This window comes from Stenella coeruleoalba, assembly GCF_951394435.1.
Source record: "Stenella coeruleoalba genome assembly, chromosome: 19".
In the NCBI taxonomy this organism is placed as follows: Eukaryota; Metazoa; Chordata; class Mammalia; order Artiodactyla; family Delphinidae; genus Stenella; species Stenella coeruleoalba.
Window position 1 is genome coordinate 45,319,761 of NC_137165.1, and position 23,201 is coordinate 45,342,961.

The 23,201-nt window shown below is 47.2% G+C and overlaps 1 protein-coding gene across 1 annotated transcript in view; it reads left to right on the forward strand.

Moving 5' to 3' along the window:
- The first annotated feature begins 2,193 nt into the window (after positions 1-2,193).
- The window catches only part of ITGB3 (integrin subunit beta 3), a 53,416-nt gene continuing 32,408 nt past the window's right edge, over positions 2,194-23,201 (forward strand). Inside the window, 3 exon segments of the mRNA XM_079906208.1 lie at positions 2,194-2,665; positions 2,668-2,829; positions 18,278-18,363. Coding sequence (XP_079762334.1) covers positions 2,302-2,665; positions 2,668-2,829; positions 18,278-18,363 — 612 coding nt within the window. The 5' untranslated portion in view covers positions 2,194-2,301.

A 23,201-nucleotide genomic window follows, 5' to 3' on the forward strand; every position in this document is an offset into this window, starting at 1 on the left:
GACAAACCCAAACTGAGGGTCATACTATACCATAACTGGCCTAATAATTGACACAAAAGTGTCAAGGTGATGAGAAGAAAAGGAAGACTGAGAAAATGTCATAGATTGAAGGAGACTAAGGAGACATGATGACAATACAATATGGGATCCTGGATTGGATCTTACACCAAAAAAAGGACGTTAGTGGAATACTGGCAAAATTCAAATATTGTGTCTAGATTAGTTAATAGTATCATATCGATGTTAACTTCCTGTGTTCAATAATTACAATATGGTAATCCAAATGTTAATAATAGGGGAAACAGTGAAGAATAAAAGGGAACTCTCTAATATTTTTAAACTTTTCTGTAAGTGTAAATGATTAAAAAAAAAAAAAAGCCAGAGGGAAAAGACAAGGGAACAAGAATGTAAATGATGGGAATTCCCTGGCAGTCCAATGGTTAGGACCCTGTGCGTTTACTGCCGAGGGCCAGGGTTCGATCCCTGGTCAGGGAACTAAGATACCAAAAGCTGCGTGTCGCGCGGCCAAAAATAAATAAATAACTAAATAAAATACAATAAATGATGGCTGACTTCTTATCAGAAACAGTGGAGGCCAAGATAACAGTGGGACAACATCTTTAAAGTACTGAAAGAAAAAAAAACCCTATTAATCTAGAAATCTCTATATAAGAAATATCACTAAAAATGAGGATGAAACCAATGAAAGTTGAGCACATCTGCTGCCAGTGAACCTTAATTACAAGATGTGCTAAAGAAAGTTCTTCAGGCTGAAGGGGTTGGAAATTTGGATGGCATGTTTTCTGGGCCGGTGCCCACCCCAAGTGGTTGGCACCAGCAGAGCTAGGCTGAGGAGACACCTAGGTGAATGGGAGACTGGTTATATATATATGGGAATTAAACACATAAGTAAATATCGAGGCAGAGATGTAACCAGGCTGTGTGATCTGGATTTTGCACCAGGGCAATGGCAACACTGTTGAAATGGCTTCTGACCTAGAGGCCTTCCAGCAGCTAGGAGAGGTATATTGTCCTCAGGTCAGGAAGCCCATCTACCCACTGTGGGCTGGCTCCTCCCCTGCCTCCTTGCAAATTGCTAGTGACACTTCTGCTGATGTGTGCTATTCTTTCGGTGTATCCTAGTGTTTGGGAGGTCTGAGGAGGGAATGCCCATCTCTGCTGAGGGTGGGGCAGAAGGAAGGGGGATATCAGATAAGATTACATGGAAGAAGTGACACCTGAGATGTTTTGAAAGAGAAGTGGAATTTTCCAGGTGGAAAAAGGAAGTAAGATCAATCAGAGAGGCATGGCGTGTTCGGGAATGCTAAGTATCTTCTTGGACTAGGATGGGAGATGAGGCTGGACATCTGAGGCAGGGCCAGTTTTCAGGTATCTTGTGTGTCTCAGGAGAGGGCTTAGGGAAGCCCAGGGGCAACCTGAAAGCCTTTAGGGGAGCCCAAGAGCTGGAGAGATGTCCAAATCCTGCCTGATGCCTCAGGCCTTATTTTTTTTTTTATTTTATAAATTTATCTATTCATTTATTTATTTTTGGCTGTGTTGGGTCTTTGTTGCTGTGCACAGGCTTTCTCTAGTTGTGGCGACCAGGGACTACTCTTCGTTGCGGTGCACGGGCTTCTCACTGCGGTGGCTTCTCTTGTTGCGGAACACAGGCTCTAGGCGCACGGGCTTCAGTAGCTGTGGCACATGGGCTCAGTAGTTGTGGCGCACGGGCTTAGTTGCTCTGTGGCATGTGGGACCAGGGCTCGAATCCGTGTCCCCTGCACTGGCAGGCGGATTCTTAACTGCTGCGCCACCAGGGAAGTCTTCAGGCCTTGTTTTTAATCATCCTTAGAGTTTCCCATCGAGGCAGCCTGAACCAGCCCCTGCCACTGGTGGCCTCCTGCTCATAGCCCTAGCATTTTGCCCCTTTGAGCCTCCTGAAGTTTCTAGTTTGGGGAGGACCCAGAGAGCAATAGGTAGGATTCGGCGGAGGCAGGAGGCCTTTGAAGAGAGTAAGATAAAGCTCCAAAGCCTGTGAGTTTGAGTGGAGGTTGTATATTGACTGTGTCTTGAAACGTTTATCAGGTACTTACCCTGGGCAAGCAAGCATTTGTAGAGAAAGGCCCTTTCTGGACATCAAATACTTACACAGCTTGAGATGTGGTCCTGTCCTCAAGAGGTTTACAGTTTACCTGAAAACCAAACCAACCCAAGATAAAAATTAGTGAATAATAAAGGACTAAACCGGGGCCTGGCACAGAGTAGGCATTCAGCAGGTTTGTCAATTAAATGAATGTGTGAATGACCAAAACTCAAGGTACAGAGGGCAAGTGCCCAAGGAATTCAGGGGAAAGAGAAAGCCGCGTGGGTGTCTCCAGGGAAAAGTGCCAGAGGCTCCTGGTGTTTCTAAGTATTCCAAGTGCCCAGCGCGCACCCTGGGACCAGGATGTCTGCGGAAGATGCGACCTCGACCCCCGCACCCCTCTCCCCGGTCCCAGTCTTGCCTTGCGTACCCGCCGGCGATCCCCGCCGGCTGAGCCGAAGTGGCGAGAAACGAGCGGCGGTTTCTCACTTCCCCCCATGCGGTGGAGGGTCCAGAAAAGTGCCAGAGGGGAGGAAGCGCAAGTCCACGGCCCGCCCCGTTGCGTCCCACCCCCTGCGTCCCCTCCCCTTCGGCCACGGGAAAAGCGGCCGCGGGCGCCGCTGCTAGCTGTGGGGCTGGAGGACGCGGCCGAGGCGGAGCGCGGCGGCCAGCGGACGAGATGCGAGCGCTGCCGCTGTGGGCCGCTGTGCTGGTGCTGGGAGCGCTGGCGGGCGTCGGCGTCGGAGGTGAGTGAGGCTCCCGCGCGGCGGGGACGCAGCCAAGTGTGCAGACTTCGAGCGGGGAAACCGGGCGGGCGGGTCCTGCGCGGCTGCGCTCCGAGTGCGCGGGGCCAGCCTGGGGCTGTCGGAGCCCGGAGCTGGGGACCTTCCGGGCCCCGCTGTGGGAAAGGCGAGAGGCTACCTAGGGGCGGGTCCTCCGGGACACCGAAGCCCTTAGCCAGGTTAGGCGCCCGCTCCGGGCGGTCTCAACGTGCGCGGTGAGGTGGGCGCATCTCTGAGCCCCGAGTTCAGCCCCGGCTGCGCGCATCGCAGGTGGTCCCGGCCCTCCGAAGGCTCTGGAAGCCAAGGCGAGCTGGGGCTTCTCGGGGCTGTTCCCGCGCGTTGGCAGAGGGATGCGGTTGTAGCTTCTCGGATGAGAGTGTGTGCGCCCCCGGGTTTGCCGGTTACTCGACATTCCCCTTTCTCTTTGTGTACACTTTCTCCCAAGTTTCTGTTTGGTTTTTGCTTGGTGGCCCCCCGCGGGAACGATTCGGAGGAGGATGAGGGCTCTGCCTCCTACAGTGTCCCCGGGTGGCAGCGGTGCCTCTGCTTCCGGGACAAACCCAGCATCCGAAAAATCTCCACTGTATGCGAGCTGCTACGCCAGGGGTCCCTGGAGCTGGCTTGGCTCCCTGGCTTTGTCTCTCCTGCTGCTGCGCACACGATTAGCTGCCAAGGCAGTTGGCATTCGGCCTCCTTGGTGCTGCGAGGGGCAGAGCAGAGCACAGCCCAAGGGTGCTGCCCGTGATCTTTCTGGAGCCTGGGTGACCTTCCCAGGGAGAACTCTGGCTCCTGGTCCTCTGTGTTTCTCTGCAGAGGACGCACAAGTGTGCATATACCTACTTTTAGTGAAAAGAGTAGTACTCATTGTAGGGCAATTTAGTTCCTGCAGAAGATATTTTTTAAAAAGTAAGATTTATTGCTAAGGCCATTTCGAAGATAGCTATTCATAAATACTTGATGACTTCCTTCAAGACTCGTGCATGTATAAGAGATTGTGCAGGAGAGGGCAACAGCATCATTTTAAAAAACCCACTTTATTGAGGTATGATTGACGTACAAAACGCTGTATATATTTAATGTATATGACTTGAATTTGGAGATAAGTATACACTCATGAAATCATCACAATTTATGACCCATAACTTGATGAAGGAGTTAGAGATAATATATAGGGGGCTGTTTAAGTTATTACTGTTGAAGCTTCCCATGTGACAGATGCTCAAACAGGTCAGCTGATGTCTTTAGCCTGCAGTGAGCAGCCTGATGACTGTGGCATGGAATTATGAATCTCCAGCATTCAGCCCTGGGAGAGGTTAGAGCCTTGGTTCAGATGCTGTCTGAATGGAGAAATCCAGAGGCAATTCAGGTGTGTCCTACGGAGACGCCTGCTTCCATGAACTTAAAACATTTTTGCTTTTTTTTTTTTCCCCACATCTACAGCTTCCTGAATTTCAGAATGATTTCTGAATCTAATCATTATATTTTCTTACAGTTTTAGAAGTAAGTAAGGTAACACAAGATAGAGCCTAGCATGGTGCTTGGATCAATTAGTGAAAATGAAGAGCGTATTTGTTATTTTGGTGTCTCTTTCTCCACCCCTGAGTATACCTTTTGTCGATCTGTTCTTTTTTTTCAATAATACGTAGAGGATTCCACTGCATTGACATACCTAAGTTTGCATGAAATATCCTCTTGGGGATCTGTTCACAGATTCATTGTTGTGATCGGGGTGATTCCAGAAGTGGTGATAGGTTGTACTGAGCTAGCCTCAGACTCCCTCTGAGAGGCAGGATAGAGTCATATTTAAGAGCATGGGCTCTAGAGAAGACCCCCAGAGTAATAAGCCCCGCGTAAAAGCAGTTGCAATTGTCATTAAATCCCCCATCTCAGTGTTGGGGGCTGGCTTGCAGGTAACATCAGATCCCTGGGAAGCAGATGCAGGATGAGAGTTGGAGAGCTATATTGGGATACACAGTGTTGAAGGGACAGAGACAGAACTGGGTGGCGGTGGCACAGAGAGGCCACCCCAGAGTGGGAAAGTCTCGTATGGGGAATAGAGAGGTTGTTTGAGTGTAGACTTGAGTTTTGGAATTTATGTGCAAAGGTGATTTTTTAGCTTCACTCAAGAACTCTTGGGTCTTGTGGCTTCCCCAAATATGGTTCTTTTATTTTTTATATAAATTTATTAATTTAATTTATTTATTTTTGGCTGCATTGGGTCTTCGTTGCTGCACACGGGCTTTCTGTAGCTGCAGCGAGCAGGCGCTACTCTTTGTTGCGGTGTGCGGGCTTCTTACTGCGGTGGCTTCTCGTGTTGCAAAACATGGGCTCTAGGCACGGGCTTCAGTAGTTGCAGCACGCAGGCTCAGTAGTTGTGGCTCGCGGGCTCTAGAGCACAGGCTCAGTAGTTGTAGCGCACAGGCTTAGTTGCTTCGCGACATGTGGGATCTTCCCGGACCAGGGCTCGAACCCATGTCCCCTGCATTGGCAGGCGGATTCTCAACCACTGTGCCACCAAGGAAGCCCCCAAATATGGTTCTTTATTCTAATCTGAGACCTACTGAGTGACAAGTTTTGTTTGCTATCACCATCTAAATTGATTAGTTCTGAGCTGAGGTGCTGATTTCTCCTCCTGATTTATATCGTGGAAACTCTCCAACTGAAACCCTCTGCAGGAGCCCTCAGAGCCTGGAGAGACATAGGAGGAAGCCTTGTTGGCTGGGGAAGGGGACAGCTATGATTTAAAGCCAATCAGATGTGGGTTTAATTCTTGATTTTGCCTCTTATTATCTGTCTTACTTTGGGCAAGTGACTTAATCTCTTGGGTCCTCAGTTTCCTCATCTGTAAAGTGGAGGAAATAATACTTCTATGATTGTGCCAGTTAAATGAGATAAAGGCACAAAAAAAGTTTTCAATAAATGGCATTATTCTTCCTATCCTTGGTAACTACAACGTATTGGAGGTAAGGCTGCTACTGCTTCATGCATGAATACAATCCAGGTTCCTAAATGAGACCCATGGGATCCCTTTTCCCATGCCTATGTGACAGGGGACTCCTCCTTATTTCAACCCATTCTGCATTTGTGGCTTGGCAGATCTCAGCCGCTCCGTCGCAATAAGATTTCACAGAAGAGTCCAAGAGGAAGAGAGGCCCATACATTTGCTTTATCCATGAGAAAACCTTAAGTTCTGTCCCTGGGAAAAGAGGAAAGTAAAATACATTCACAGGTTTTGAGAAGAAGGACATGTCTATTTTGTTTGACACTCTATGCCCAGTGGCTGACACATAGGTGGCAAAATACGTACCTATGGAAAGCTATGAAAAGGCATCTAGAGGAGATGTGCCTCACCTTAAGATACCCAATATTTGAATGTCTGTATTCATTCATAGACGATCCTCAAGTGCTCCATCTCGGCATTCTGGAGGATATTAGAATACAGCCAAGCCCATGAGTTCTTTGGGCATTTGGACCTCTATACTTTTGCACCATTTAGACCTCTGCTCTGAGGGTGCTGGAAACTCAGGGGATACTCTGTGAAGTGTTTGCTTTTTCCCCCACCTCCTGGGGGAATATACACAGGAGGGCAGCATTCTTCTTTACCACCTTCAAAATTGTGAGTGTGAGCGGCTGAGGTCTCTTGGGCACAGCATAATTGGGGCAAGGAGGCAACAGTGACGAGGGGGAGTCTGGATATGACTCTGGAATTTCCTAGTAGAAATTCCCCCTCTACAGCTCCCCGCCCCACTCAGGATCTCTGGTTATCATCCCCTCCCAGCCCTAAGACTCCTTCTGCCCTTGTTGGCAGGGATAGCCAGGAAACATGCCCACCGGAACCACAACTCATGAATCAGCAGACAGATAATTAACTGGGGGAATGACTGAGCGGCTTCAGGGATCAACCATTTGGCTTGACCCACCCCCCTCTGCTGCCCACAGAGCTGGCCTGCTGCGTCACCCCATCGCCTCTTCTCTCTTCTCCTGACCCCTGGCCCTTTCTGAGTGGGACAATCATTGTGGCTGATGGAGCTCAGGTCACAAGTGGAAGTGCAGGTGGCAGCAGGGAGATGACACTGCCTGTTCTCCCTGTGTGAACTGCTGGTGTTTATTTAAATGGGAGACTCTGCAGCAAAAATTTATAAAATCTGCCTTTCTCTGCATGCACACAGTATCACCAGGAACACTCTTTTCTTTATAGTTAGTTTATTTAGGTGTAATTTATGTACTGTAAAATTCATCCTTTTTAGGTGTACAGTTCTATGAATTTTTACAAATGCTCACAGTCAAGTAACCATCAGCATAATCAAGATACAGAATATTTCCGTCACCCTAAAGAGTTGTCTTGAGCTCCTTGTCAACAATTTCCTTTCCCCACCTTTATTTCCTGGCAGATCTGTTTCCTGTCCCTACAATTCTTCCTTTTACAGAATGTCATATCAATGAAATCATACAGTGTGTAGCCTTTCAATTCTGGCTTTTTTTTTTGTGCGGTAAGCGGGCCTCTCACTGTTGTGGCCTCTCCCGTTGTGGAGCACAGGCTCCGGATGCGCAGGCTCAGCGGCCATGGCTCACGGGCCTAGCCGCTCCGCGGCATGTGGGATCTTCCCGGACCGGGGCGCGAACCCGTGTCCCCTGCATCGGCAGGCGGACTCCCAACCACTGCGCCACCAGGGAAGCCCAAGTTTGGCTTTTTTAACTTAGCATAATGTGTTCGAGACTCATCCATGTTGTTGCGTATATCAGAATGCTGAGAGGTTATCCCAGGCTACTCTGTCTTCCTCAGGTTCTGAGACAGTTACCTTGAAAGCAGGGGGCTATATCTGTTAAACCCAGATCCAGCTTTCAATCTCTAAATTTTGAAATTGGATAGATGCATTTGCAGCCAGCACTTTTATTATCCTTGGTCCTAAAATCAAATGTGGTCAAATATGGTATGTCACAATCTTTGGAGCTAGAAGCTAAGTAAACTGGGGCTATTCTACCTTTTAAAATTTGGGGTAGCATCTCTGAAAAAAACAACCCACCGTAAGTCTTCCTTTCTGGTTTTCTTTCATGTTCCCACAAAAAGACTTCTCTTCCTCCCTGCCAGCATTTCTTAGTTCAGTTAGTAAAGCTATTTAAACATTCACGGGGTGAATGAGGTGATATATGCTCATTATATGAAAGCCACATGTTGGAGAGTAAATGGCTGGTTCCCCTCTAATTCTGTTCCCCCCTAATGTTCACTATTAATTAGATGGTGTGTTCTATTCATATTTTTTGTAAAATCTTGCATATGTAATAATTCTTGCATATGTAATAATGCAAGAATTATTGCATTATGTAATAATGTATGTAATAATTCTCATGGGTATGTGTATTCCTTTACCTAAACTTGCATATGTAATATGTATATGTAATAATTCTCATTGGTATGTATATATGTAATAATTCTCATGTGTATATCTATTCTTTTACCTAAACTTGTGTTACATTTTTTCAACTTAACAAAAGCCACTTTTTTGTTCATATAGAGAAAAACCCCTCAGGATGAAAAGAACTGTGGGTCTGGAATTGAGAAACCAATATGCAATTCATGGCTCAACAGGCTTTTCTGTCAATCTGCTGGGTGATTTTGAACAAGTCATCTTACCTCTGGGCCTCAGGCTCTTGGGGTCTCAAGGGCTGCAAACGGGTGAATGTGTCAAAGGGAGAGATGTTGGTTTGCTCTTGCCCTTCCCCACCACCAGCTGGAGAAGTTTTTCCTTTAGCTGATTAATAGTGTGGAAGTCCGTTTAAGGATTTCTTTGGGGGGGAAAAAAGGGAGGTCTGCAGTTAAAAACAAGCTTGAAAAACTTCGCCCTGGAAGAAAGCTCCAGAAGTTTGGCGAAAGGCACATTCAGTAGCCACTTTGAAAGTCCCTGTCGTCAACCCTAAATCTGCTCGGTGATGGGATTCTTGGATAGAGGGAACCCAGGTCTGTGAGAACCGCTGATGATTCCAACCCCCTGCTTTAGCCACTGCACGTGATAAACTCCTCCAGGTTGAACCTGGGCTGGAGCCACCTGCAAGGGGCAGGTTTGACCAACTCCTTGGGAAGGTGGAAGAGGAGGGCGTGCGGTGCCCCCACTCTGGGACCCCTACAGATAGAGACTAGACCACACTCTCCTGGGAGATTCCTGAAGGCTGTGGGAGCGGGCTGGCCAAGTTACTTCTGGAGTTCCCCTTGAGCTTTGGGATTCCAAGAGGTTACTGGGTTTTGGGGCTGAAGGTGCTTGCTTGTAGAGAGCCTGGCATGCCCTGGGGAGCCTACCTTTAAATGAATGCAAATGTAGAGACTGAGACAGAAGAGAAGACATTTAAAATTAGCTTTAGGGTTTTTTTTAGCTTATAAAACGAATTCAACTTTTTGTAGGGGGAAAAAAAATTCAAGGACATTCCCTGGCCATCCAGTGGTTAGGACTCAGCGCTTTCACTGCAGTGGCCAAGGTTCAATCCCTGATCAGGGAACTAATATGCCACAAGCTGCATGGCACGGCTGGAAAAGAAAAGAAAGTCAAGCAGTACAGAAATAGAATAATGTAGAAAGTACAAGTCCCTTGTAGTCTTGTACTTAAAGATAACCACTGTTGACAGTTACTCCAGAATTTTTTTCCTATCTATATGTCACCATATATAATGATTTATCATTATTGTTGTTTCTCAAGCAGAATCATCCACAGTAGGATCATTGGCACTTAATAATATACCGTGAGCATCTTTTTATATCAGTGCATGGCCTTCCATTACTATTTATGCCAAGAGCTGTAACTCTAGCCAGAAGGCATATTGCTATGTGGATATACCTGAATTTTCTTAACCAATTCCCTGTTGGTAGACATTGGGATCACCCCCAATTATCTGCTACTACAGATAAAGCGGCAGGGGACATCCTTGTTCATTATTATGCACCTTTGTTCAAGTGTTTCTGCAGGCTGAATTTCTTAAACGAAAGCTGCTGGGTCAAAGGACACGAATATTTTAAATTTAAATTTTAATAGGTTTTCCAAATTGTCCTCCAAAATGGTGGGACCAATTTGCCTTCCTACCAAGACAGGCTGGAAGCAAGGGCTGGTGACAGCACCACCGCCTGCTGTTTCTACCCACAAGATATGAGCCTCAGGAGGAAAAGTAGCAGAATTGGACAGTTGAATGCCAAGGAGGTCACCAAAAGGGTGCTGCTGGGCTGGGCCTCAAACAGAACTTGGTATGGGCTTGCCTCTTTTCTATACTGAATGAGTCAGATGGGAGGTGGGGCCTGTGCTGATAAAATTTTCCAGAACTTGAGATGCAACATTTGAATCAAATATTAGTTAGGCTGTTAGGAAGAAATGGACATGTGTGCAATATTTGAGGGTTCTGGGGCCCTGGGATGTTAGGCTTCCTAGAGTATTAGTCAGCTTGTTGATGCTTTCTGTTTGGAATATATATACTTCCAGGGCTGGCGGCAGCTTGAAAATCATCTCATCTAATACCGTTTGTTTTACAGAGAAGCACAAAGGGAGGTCCTGAGAGGTGAAGTGACTTGCCCAAGATAACACAACTAGTTTAGTGGCGTTGGTGGGGTCTAGCCCTGGGGGCTCCTGTCTCCTGGCCAGTGATTCTTCACTGTATCCTGTAGAGACCAAGGACCCTCTCTCATATGAGGCGGTAGGGGTGTGGGGGGGATGGGCATTCCTCGTGCAGGAAGTGATTTGCATGAAGGTAAGTAGGAAGGAAACCAGCATTTACTGAGCATCCACTCTGCTATCCGTGGTTCTTTCATCTGTGTTATCTCTTTTAATCCTAACAACTCCTGAGGTAAGTGTTCCGCCCATATTTGGGAGCATGGGGGAAAGGAAGGTCTCCAGGGCTTGGCTGATGTGGCTGGGTTGCACCCGTTAAATAGGAGGGAACAATTATAAGTTCTCGAATAGAGATGTGACACTGGACCTTAGAGAGAGCACCAGAGAGATGAAGGGACGTGCCTGAGGTCACACAGCCAGTGGAGCTGTAAAAGTGGTTTTAGACCTGAGGTCTCCTGTCTGCTGTCCCACCACCATGCTTCCCCCACCACATCCACTGTTACACTGTTCATCGGTTTACTCCCCCTGCCCTCAGGGTGTTTTCCAGGGGCTGGGTGTTAATTTTAGATGATAACTACACAGAAGACAGGACTCTGTCCTTTTTATGCAGTGTTCAGCATAAAACATGGCGACTTAATTATCCCAGTTGGAGATGATAACAAGACATGTTCTGGCTTCGCTTACAAGGGCAGGGCCTACTGGCTGAAGAAAGGTCAGTGAAAGGGCATGGCCAGTGGTCAGTACATTTGAACTTTGTCCAAGGGGATCCACTTGTTCAGGGAGAAATCCTTCCTGTCTTTCGGTCATGTCCCTCATGCCAGTGGATCAGCAAGTCCTCAGAGAACATCTAGGGTCTAACCATGCTATGGATACCACTACCATCCAAATCCAGCCCCCTGCCATCTGCTGCCTGGATGGTTGTAATGCTTCCTAATTGGTCTCCTTCTGGTCTTGTTCCCCTACTGTCTGCCCTCCTTTCGTGGCCAGGATGATCTTCTGCTCACCTCTGCTCACAGCCCACCAGCGGCTTCCCACCACATGGAGAATGACAGCCACACTCCCTACCATGGCTACTGCTTCCCAGTATTATGGTCTCTGACTGCGTTTCCAACCGCCTCTCTATCTCTCTCCTCTTCCCTCTCTCTTCCTGCTGTTTTTCTAAGAGGCTGAGGACCATCTAGCTGCTGTGGGTTCTTTCTGGAATACTCGTCCCCTAGATCTTCCCATGACTCACTCCTTCATATCATTTTGAAATGCCACTCTGAGAGGCCTTTCTTTAAAGGAGACACCCTCCCCTTACCGATGCTTTGTCCTGCTTTATTTTCTTAGTGCCTTTGCCACTTTTTGAAATTGTACTTTTTCGTTGTGTATGTTTTGGCTTTCTGTTGAGCATGTTTGATTTTCGCTAAACTCTAAGCTCCACAAGAGTAAGGGGGTTGTTTATCTCATCAGTGTGTCTCCAGTGCTTAGCAGAGTGCCAGACACAGGTAGGTACTCAGTGAATATTTGAGTAAGTGAGTGGATGAATGAATGCCAACACCATTGATATATGTTAGTAGAAAAGTATAAAAGAAGAGTAAACACTTTTCTGTTATCCATAGGTGGGTTAACCATTACAAAATGGTTAGGCTGGCTTTTTTCAATCATGCAGAGTATTTCAGAGCAGTGTTTCTCAAAATCATGTCATATATGCTATGGAAATGCAAATCCATTTTGTATTATTAGCTTCTTAGGGCTGCTGTAACTGGGTGGCTTAAAACAACAGAAATTTATTCTCTCTGGAAGCTAGAAATCTGAAATCAGGGTGTCAACAGGGCCATGCTCCCTCTGAGACGCTGGATGGACTCCTTCCTCATATCTTCCTAGCTTCTGGTGGTAGCTGGCAACTCGGTGTTCCTTGGCTTCCAGCTACATCACTCCAATCTCTGCCTCTGTCTTTATACGGCAACGTTCTCACTGTCTGTCTTCACGTGGTGTTTTCCTCTTATGAGGACATCAATCATACTAGTTTAGCACCCACCCTAATGACCCCATCTTGATTACATCTGCAAAGACCTTATTTCCAAATAAGATCATAGTTGTAGGTACTGGGGGTTAGGACTTCAGCATATCTTTCTGGGGGACACAATTCAACCTGTAACACATTTTAATATTGGTCGAGGCAAATTGTACACAAACGGCTTCTGATGTTAAGTACCATATTTAATTGGCTCTGATGCACTTTTTTTTTTAAACATTTGAAAATCCCTGAAATCAGCCTGCCTCCTGTACGGTAGTTTGGACTCCCTACTGCTTTGGGAGATGCTTACTGAAGCTTTCTGCTCAGAGCACAGAGATATGTGTTACCTTGAATCCCACCTTCCTGCCTTCTTCCCCTTCCTTGGATTACTGAGCTGCTGCTGCATGTAAATGAAAGAACAAAAATAAGATAAACTTTCTTAACAGCTTGTTCTAGAGAAACCACTTGTTGCATCCACAGCACCGTTAGCCTCTGTTTTGTTCTTGGATGACTCACCCAGCCAGGTGACTGCAATGGAAGGTCAGGCACTGCCCAAGTCACGCAGTGTCCCCTGGACCTATTTGAGAAGTCACTAGTCAAAGGTCAGTGGCGGGGCTGGAGACCCAGGCCAGAACTCCTCCCTGCAGATAGTAAGAGAGATGCCCATGGTGTTTGCGGTATGGACAGTCCTCCCTTCCACTGAACACCTCTCCCTCTGACTGAGCCCTTTCCTGGGGTCCCCTGGCCTCACTAGGGTGGCCCGTTCCTGTGTTCTGACATCCTGTCTAATTGGACAGCATATCCTCAAAATAGCTCTCATTGACGCATTATGACTTCCACTGGTTCCAACTCCCTTCCTTGTTCCCTTTTTTTCCTCCATTTTCCCCACCCTTTGTCTCTCTTCTGGTTCTGTGAATTGGGCTGATGTGTCAAACCACAGCCTTCTACTTCTACTTTCCAGGCAAAGTTCTTTGCTGGTCTTGTCTATGTTTTCTAATTGGCCTTCTTTTCTTGGCCATCCCTCCTAGATTTTATATATATATATATATATATATATATATATATATATATATATATATATTTTTTTTTTTTTTTAACATCTTTATTGGGGTATAATTGCTTTCCAATGGTGTGTTAGTTTCTGCTTTATAACAAAGTGAATCAGTTATACATATACATGTGTTCCCATACCTCCTCCCTCTTGCGTCTCCCTCCCTCCCACCCTCCCTATCCCACCCCTCCAGGTGGTCACTTTTGATCCCCTGCCTTCAACTGCTTGGGCCTCAGGATAAAAACAGCAACAATAAAAACAATAGCAACCATAGCAGCTGCAGCCTTTATTGAGAACTTTCTGTCTTGCCAGCTGTTGTGCTCAGAGTGTGACAGGGATTGGTTGCTTTATAACTACACCGGGAGGACCAGGGCCAGTCCTCCTGTTGCCTCGCTGTGGCTAAGCTGTCCAAGAAAATGGGTGCTAGGGTTGTTAATTTGTTTCAGTGACAAAGTTCTGATGAAGACCCTTGATTCTCCAGCAGAGCCGAGTCTGGGCCTCCGAGGCTGAGCAGGAACATAGGCCTTATGAATGACTGGAAACAGAGGCCCAAACTCCTTCCACATGTTTTGGGGGAGGGGTGGCCTCAGAGCAGCGGCTCGTTGAATCAGCATGGCCCAGGCGCAGAGACTTCTGATGAGTCAGTCGCTTTCAGCCACTGCATTCCGGGGAACCTGCCCTTGGTCGCAGGTCTTGGTGGGGGGCATCCCAGGAAGCGGGTGGAGGGGGGAAATCATTGATTCTCATGAAATCAACCTGTGATTCATTAAAAAGGAGAGGTAAGGGGAGCTGGGTAACCGTGACTCCCCAGCCATGACTTCCTAAAGAACAAGTCCCAGCAGCTCATAGCATCCTCTGGGGTCAGGGACTCACTGCGGGGGTGGGGGTGGGGCTGCTGTTGTTTATTTCACATCTGATAAGGCTTGCTTTTGTGGCTATGAGTCAAGGACTCATGGGGAAATGCTAATTTGAGAATGAATGGATGGCTAAATGGATAGACTGGGAAAAGTTTTCAAAAAATAATTAGACGGCGCCCACACCTCCCACGGCCCGCTTCTCTCTTCTGACGCTTCCTGCGATCTTGTGCGTCTCCTCTCCCTACCGAAAATCCATGTCACTTATGTCCAGAAGTACTCCCATGGATGTAGATTCTCATGGAAACTTCAAAAGGGGATGCCTAAAATAGTGCAGGCTGTGCTTCTCTCAGAACTCTTCCAATAAGGCAGTAAAAGGGGGATGAGTTCCCATCTGGCTGAGAAAAGAGCGGTTGTGAGCTAACAGCCGGCCAGGCAGCCCGTGAAGGGAGAGGCCCTCTGGATGCATTGCTGGTTCTGAACATTCAGGCATTCTGAATCTGGCAGCTCTGGGAAGATTGGCTACTTTTCTTCCATTAGAGACAGTACATGGCTGAGGGCCACCCCAGCTCAGAGGTGGCCTTGGTGCCGTAGGGCCAGGTCTGGAGCCACTGCCGTAATCTCCACCTCGCAGTCCTTGTATGGCATGCTTAGGTTGGAGTCCGTCAGAGGCTGGAGCCCCAGAGGTTACTCAGGGGCTCGCAGTAGCATATCACTTGAAGAATCTTAGGGTTGGGAAAGGCCTTTTTTAAACTAAATTTATTTATTTATTCTTGGCTGCATTGGGTCTTTGTTGCTGCACCCGGGCTTTCTCTAGTTGTGGCGAGCAGGGGCTACTCTTCGTTGCGGTGCGTGGGCTTCTCAATGCGGTGGATTCTCTTGTTGCAGAACACGGGCTCTAGGCACGCGGGCTTCAGTAGTTGTGGCACGTGGGCTTAGTTGCTCCACGGCATGTGGGATCTTCCCAGACCAGGAATCGAATCCATGTCCCCTGCATTGGCAGGTGGATTCTTTTTTTTTTTTTTTTTTTTTTTTTGCGGTCCACGGGCTTCTCACTGTTGTGGCCTCTCCCATTGCGGAGCACAGGCTCCTGACACACAGGCTCAGAGGCCATGGCTCACGGGCCCAGCCGCTCCGCGGTATGTGGGATCTTCCCGGACCGGGGCACGAACCCGTGTCCCCTGCATTGGCAGGCGGACTCTCAACCACTGCGCCACCAGGGAAGCCCTGGCAGGTAGATTCTTAACCACTGTGCCACCAGGGAAGTCCTGGGAAAGGTCTTTGAAGTTAGACAGACTCAGGGCTCTGAGGAAATGTGGGGCTTCCAGAAGGCGCTTCAAGGATTCCACATATAATCTAGTGTTTTGTGGAGAACAATGAAAATTTAAATTGCCCAAGGAACAGTTTCAACCCATTTGCCTGTTTTATGTTGGAATTGTATGCATAATTTGGAGAAATGAGCTCAGTTGCTTAAAAAACAAAACAAAACTGATCTAGTCCAATACCTCTCAATTTGCTCTAATATATATTTATTTAGCATCTCCTTTGAGCAAGGGCTGAGGCTGGGCTGGGCAGGACAGGCCTCAAGAGGCTTAAAATCTATTGAGCGGCAGTGCTGTTAAGGCAGATGCATAAGTAATTATAAGTTGGGAATATTGGAGTGAAGAAACTAAGGCTGAGAGGAATTAAATGACTCATCCAAGACTATATTATTAGTGGGTGACTCAGTTAGGACCACAGTCTGCTGACTGCGTGTGTACCTTTTCTGTTAGGTCACTCTGCCCTGAGATGGATACTGTTAAAGTGCAATTTTCAAAGAGTTAAAAGTATGATTCTCATACAACTATAAAATGAACATGTGTCAAAGATTTCATCCAACTTAATGAGGGAACCAATAAGATGTTGACTAGTTCAAAAGAGAATTCAAGTAAGGGAGTTATAGTCAGTCAAAGGAATGCTGAAATCAGTTACCTAACAGATTCAAAATTGGTTAATGTTCTACAAGGCAATAAACCTTAACCTTTGGGGGTTACCTTTTCTACCGGACAGAAATCATTTACGTTGCTGTTGGATAAGAATCATATACGTTGCTCTCCATTATTGTTGGTTTTCTACAGGTCAGCCTCTGTTCTTACAGAATCGTAAGATAGAAGTCAAACAAAGGTACACATCCCTGGAAAATCAGACAATCTCTAAGCATGGTGGGTCTACTGGTCAACCCTTTGCATTACCTTGAAAGGACACCCAGTACTCCCTTTGCCTATTTCCACATTTTGGATAATTTTTCTTAACAATATTTTGTGTATGTGTGTACACACGCATTTGCTGGGTGTGGTTTTTTTTATTTTTTATTTTCACCAGATGTTGAAAGGGAGTTCAGCCACGCTGTTATAAAAGGGACTGAGACAACTCCGTAAGAAGTTTCAGGGACACTGGAAAAACATCCCAGTGATGAGGTTGATTTCCCCCAAATATATTTGCTGGTCTTACAAACTGGGGGCAAGGGACCACTTTGGAAAATTGGATAAAGTAATTGTCAAGATAATTGGGTCATAGTAGGAATGGGTCTCCCTCATTCTGCTCTTTGCACAGTCGTCCCTCGGGATCTGTGGGAGATTGATTCCAAGCTCCCCTGACGACCAAAATCCAAGGATGCTCAAGTCCCTTATAGAAATAGCTTAGTGTTTGCATATAACCTTTGCACATCCTCCTGTATTCTATAAATCATCTCTAGATTACTTACAATACAATGTGAATGCTATGTAAATAGTTGTAAATGCTATGTAAATAGTTGCTGGCACGTGGCAAATTCAACTTTTGGTTTTTGGAACTTTCTGGAATTTTTTTCCTGAATATTTCCAACTCATGGGTGTTTGAATCTGTGGATGCAGAAGCCACGGATATGGAGGGCTGACTGTACTGCAGAAGGCCTTCCTGGGGCACTGGAGGTTTACCTGACTGAGGCCAGGAAGGCTAAGCTGGGGGAAGGAGGGAGGATGGGGGCTTCTGTCCAGGCAGATGTCTGGGGTTTGCTTCCTGGTTGGGCTTCTCAAGGCTCTTTTCATGCCTCTGGTTGTCTCTGCTCCTCCCTGCAGCTTTTTCTCTGTCCTTTGACAGTATGAAGACTGTTCACACTTGAGTGGCATTTTGTAGTGTACCCACTGCTTCTCCTTTACCTCACTGACTTCTTTGCCCACATCCTATGAAACAGATATCATCACTTCATGGAGGTTAACTAACTTGACCAAGGTCATGACACCTAGTAAGAAGAGCATTCAGAATTCAAATACAGGTCTTCCAACTCCAAAATTCCATGTTCTTCCAGCTTATATCAGTCAACTTTTTCTAATATTTCTGCGGTTTTCCCTAAAGCATTCTATATACTTGGATCCCAAGATATATGTATTGGGAAGCTTGAGAAGATTTGCTTTCCCCTGGCAGGCCAGTAGGACGCTGCCATGGCGGTCACCCCCCACCCCCATATTTAGACCGTGTGTTAATGTTAGTGCATCCGGGCTCTGAATTCCCTGTGTAGCGGCTGTGACTAAGTCACTAGAATAATTGGAGAGAGGGTACGTTGCCATGGCTCTGGGCCTGAGATTTTCATTTGTACAATGTAGGTGTCAAATCAGTTGTTAATTAAAGCCTTTCCGTCATTTATGATCTGACACTTGCTCCATCACTTGCCATCACAGTGACCTCATCAATTGAGGGCTGTGATGAGTTTCTCCTGACCTTCCTCATTCTCCTTCTCCCTTACCAAACAGCCTGTGTTTGGTAAATGTCTATGGGATGGGTAAGGTGTATTTGTGTGCATCTGAGAGCTGTAAACCTGGGCATTTGGGAAAGCTGGGAAAGGATGGGGGCAGACCAGGTACTTTGTCATGTCAAATGAGATACTAATGCCTCTGTCTCCCTGTTACAGGGCCCAACATCTGTGCCACACGAGGCGTGAGCTCCTGCCAGCAATGTCTGGCTGTGAGTCCCATGTGTGCCTGGTGCTCTGATGAGGTAAGGAGCAGATATCCGAATTTATTTCTTCCCCAGACTTAGCTGCTTTTGTGTAGAGACAGACCCATGGGGATATCTCCTTCCTCCTAAGTATACAAGCCCCTTGTCCCTTCTGAGCAAAACTAGGGAGAAGCCTTCCCATTGATGGCCGTCGAAGGGAGCTGTCATGGGCTGTTGCTGGGAATGCCATCCAGAGTGTATTGTGTGGCCCCGGCCTTAGGCAGAGTGGTTAGGCCTGCTGGCCTCTCTGTAGCCATTGCCATCCTTTACCACACTTTGCTTGATTTTTGTTGGGGTGCAACACCCCCGAGAAGCAGAGCCTCGGGTCTCAAAAAGGGAGGCATGAGAGGGTTATAGGTACAAAGGGGATGCTGGCTTATGAACATTCCAGGATTTTTAAAAGGCAAGCAAGAGAGGGATCTTGCGCTTGTGTGGGGGGCTGTTTAGACAGAGTATCTCTTCTCTTCCCTTTTCCTGTCTGATGACTGGACCCCCATGGCTTTACATTTTCCCCTTTCTTTCTCCTCTTCCTCTCCTTCCTTCCTTCTCTTGGGAAGGTGTCAATGAAAGAAAGAGCTGGGTCAATTTGGTGAGGCTGGGAGGGTGACAGGAAAGGGTTAGCTGTGTCTAGGCAGAGGATTTGTTGTGTCTGGGGCCCTAGGGAATGAGTGTGTCTGAGGGAATGGCTGTGTTTGTGGCTGGGATGGGAATTTGGAGCTGGCAAGAGCTGGGGGGTGAGTGTGGCTGGAGAAGGTCCAGTGATCACAGAGTCTGGGGCTGAGTCATGGGCCTGGTCCCCGGCAGGTGGTTACCTGAGCTCCTGACCTGGCTGCGTGTCAGCCACCTGAGGTGCCCTCTCCGTCCCTGCCCTCTGCAGCTCCGTGACTGCTCTAACTCAGGCCCTCATTCTCTCTGCTTCTTTTCCCAATCTGCTGAGTTTCCTAAAAAGGCAACCTCCCTGGAAGGCTTGTGGGGGGTGGGAGCCGAGAGGCTGTGTTTATCCCTCAACGAGAGGACAGCCAGAACGACAGAGGCCAGCCCAGCACACTGCTTTGGCCTCTGAGCAGTTCAGCACGAGAACTGCTTCCAGAGGCAGCTGCCCAACATCTGGGCCACATTGACTTCATTTAGCAAATGAGATATTCCCTGGGGCTGGGAGTTGGGGGTGGGGCTGGGTTGAGTGAGCCCTTCCCCTCCACCCCCGCAGGTTCTCCACCCCTCTGGGCTGAACTGGCTGCTCAAGTGTGATGTGGCCTCCTCCCTTCTCATTTGCCGTATGCTCCTTCCCTTGGTCACCATCGTGATATTATTAAGCTTCTTTTATGAGGAAGTTGGAATTCTGCAGCTGAATCCTCGAAGAAGGGAGAGCTGGATGGGGAGGGCGCCTCATTGGATTGGATGGCCTGTAGCTGGCTGGAGCAGAGGGGTAGCCAGGGCAGAAGCCCTAGTATCACTCAAAAGATGCTCCCCTCTCTTCAACCCAAAGCAAGACAAAATGGAGAAACTGTGGTTCAGAGGAGTCTGGGATTCTTGGAATGTCTGTCACCTGTCTTGATCTGCATAGGAACAAGCCAGGTAACTGGCCTGCTGAGGCCATGCTGAGGCCTGACCAGACAAAGCCCTTAGGTCATGTGACCAGAATTTGGAGATATATGTAGAATATTTATTGATGGCCGTGGTGAATTTTTTCCCATGGGGCATACCAAGGTGGGAGGAAGGAAGAAGGAGGGTGGGAAAGGTACCAGGTAGGATCAAAATATAATGTAGGACTAGCCTAGGGATGGGGGATGGAGTCAGAGAGAAGACGGGTGTATCCAGGACCAAAGAAAACTAATGAGAGGAGATAGATGGTCCAATAAGATATTTTCTAGGAGGATGGAATTTAAAAAGGAAAGTGATTTTTTTGTTTTCGGTTTTTTTGAGTGATAAAGTCAGATTTATTGCTCTGGATTGAATCAGTGGACAGGACCTAGGGAGGGGGAGGGGGACACAGGAAGTTAGTCAAGCATCCTCCTGGCCTTTGGTGAGTTCTCAGCACCCTGGGGAAGCGGGAGGGCCAAGGGCTTGGTGAATGACTACAGTTATCTAAGAGGGGAGGAAGGGTAGCAGAGGAGACCAGTGTGGGTTAACATTTGTCAACCAGGGAGAAATGGGAGGTGGGAATCCCGACTGTAACTTGAACAGGACTGCTGTTTTTTTCCTTAGGGCTTCCCCTGCACTGACCAAGTTTAACTGCTGGAAGTGTCTTGGCTGTTGATTTTAGAAACCAAAAGTGAACCATCTGGGCCACTTTGCATGTGATTTGTTGAATAATCAATCCTGGAGAGCCCTCTGCTCCTGCCTCTCTTACCTTGGCTGTTACAGGCAGAGTTGGCAGTGCCTGGAAAAACAACTGGTTGGGCTCAGCTTTCCCTGGTCCTGGAGGACAGCAGCTCTGGGTGTGGATAGCAAGCCCTTGGCTGGGTAATAGGAAAACATAGCCAATGTGGATGAGTGCAGAGTTTTGGGCTCATCTGCATAGGGTGTGTTCTTGGGGGACTGGATACTGATACGGGTTGGGGTGGTGTGCTGTCTCTGGACTGTGAATCTAGCAGAGAGGCTGGCTTCACAGAGAGGTTCAGCTTGTGGTCTTGGCCTTGGTGGCATCATGTTGGAATCTAGAACCTTCCAAATTTGCCTGCTGGTAAGAATCACCTAGGGTGCTTGTTAAAGATAAGGGTTTCCAGGATGGACCCTGAACCTGTTGCATCAGAATGGGTTGTTACAATAGCAAGTTTGGCAAATATTGCTAATTGAAGGGGCTGATCATTGGGGTCATGATGGGTGGAGCTGGAGTTAAGGTTGCCAGATAAAATACAGGACACCCCAGTTAAATTTGAATCAAACAACAAATACTTTTAGTATAAGTATGTCCCAAATACTTTTAGTATAAGTGTATCCCAAATATTTACCAAATTTGGCAACCCTAATGTGGAGAGAAATACTAGGAATTCTTCTGTAGTCGTGAGTGCACGTCAGAAGGTAGACCTGCTCACACTCAGCCTGACATCCATGGATAAAACAAGAAGAAAGGGTTTGGATCCCACAAAGAAGAAGACTAATAGAACTTACTTCTCATTTTTCTTCTCTGCCTTTTTGGTGGGAGGTTTAGGCCACTGTTTAATTCCTTTTTAGTCACTAATATACTTTCATTCTCACTTCTCTGCTGCTTTTTCTTTCTTCTATTTTTTTTCTTAATCTGGAGGGCAAACTCTCATCTTGAGTGTTTTGCCCCCATTTGTTATCATAAAAAAAGGCATAATATTAAAAGTGCTCCTCCCTCTGTAAACAGTGGGGTGTGAGTATCAATAACCATAAACTAAAATGCTTTCCTTTTCCTCTCCTTTCTGTCCCCTCCACACCTCTCTCTCTCTATGTTCAAGTGATTTCTTGTCCTTACCAGATGCCAAGAGAACAATGTTCATTTTTTTGGATTGGAGGCATTTGTTAGCACTCTGGGGAAATAAAATGTACCACGACCTATTGTTCCTTGTCCTCCAAGAAAGAGTATGCAATAATAGCAGTAGTTAGAATGGTAATAGTAGAAAAGAGTCGCCTATTTGAATGTTTGTTTATAGCAGATCAAAAGGATTGGAGTATATTTGACTTCCGCTGAGATTTTTATATTTTGAAAGCATTTCCCATTCACAGTTTTATCCCCTGTCCAACCCTGTGAAATAAGTAGAATAATGACAGTTATTCATGCTGTCCTCTCCCAGTTTCTAAAATGGGATTAATGGAGAATGGGACTAGGAGCTGAATTCCCGCCAGGAGAGGGCGGGAGTTCAGCTCACACTGCATGTGGGTTGGGACCTCCCACTACTGTGCTCTGGCTCTTCCCCTGGGTCTTGGTTATCTTTGCCCTTTTTGTGTAACATCTGGTTTCACTGGGAACTGGAACTTGAACACTCCTCCCCCCCTCCTTCCAGCTTTCTCTCCGAGTAACCTGGACACGTTCCTTTTACCTTCTCAGCCTGGGTGATTAAGAAAGGAATGTGGCCCAGATGTGTCGAGGTCAGTGCCTTGGTGTCCTTTCGGGACAGCAGGCTCTCAGGGCGAGCGTGGCTGAGGAGCAGGCCTGACCCCTGATGTCGGCGACCACAGAGGGAGGGAAGGAGACAGTTTTTGTTTCTTAGTGTTTAGATTTCTTCGGAAATTCATAACAAACCATAAGCACTGTCAGCAAGTCTTGGCACTTCAGACTTTCTTCTAATAAACACTGCCACGTTAGGAAGTGGGGGTCAGGAAACCCCCGCCAAGATATTCTCTCCCTTCACCGATGCAGCCTGAAGATACATGATGGCCTTGCTGTTCTCATTGTTTCCTGGTCTCCCCCTTCCCTCTCTCTCCTTCAGCATCTGTCTTAGTCCTGGAAAGGATCAGCAACTCAGGGCATCTCGGTCCATCCAATCATTGCCTTTTTTGGAAGGTTTTCTCTCTGGGGTTTTGTGGGACCCTGGAATCAGAGATACAGTAGGGAGTTTTTTGAGCAAGAAAGAGACTGCTTCCTGAGAGAGAAGGGTTGGGAGAGATGGACAGAAGCAGCAAGAATTGGGGCACAAAAACGTTCAGTGTTCGTGAGTTCTCCCTTCTGCCATTCTGTCCCTGGCAGAGGGACCTGGCTGGGTGAGGGGAGGGCATCTTCATCTCTCTGAGGAGCTCTGATGTCCTGTTGGGATCTTCTGAACCAGGAAGATTAAGTCTCATGTACCATTTCCCATTGCTGATGCCGTTTCTCTACCTCAGACCCGTGAAGAGGAAGAAGGAAGCTGCTGGCTTCCGGAAGCTCTTTCCACATT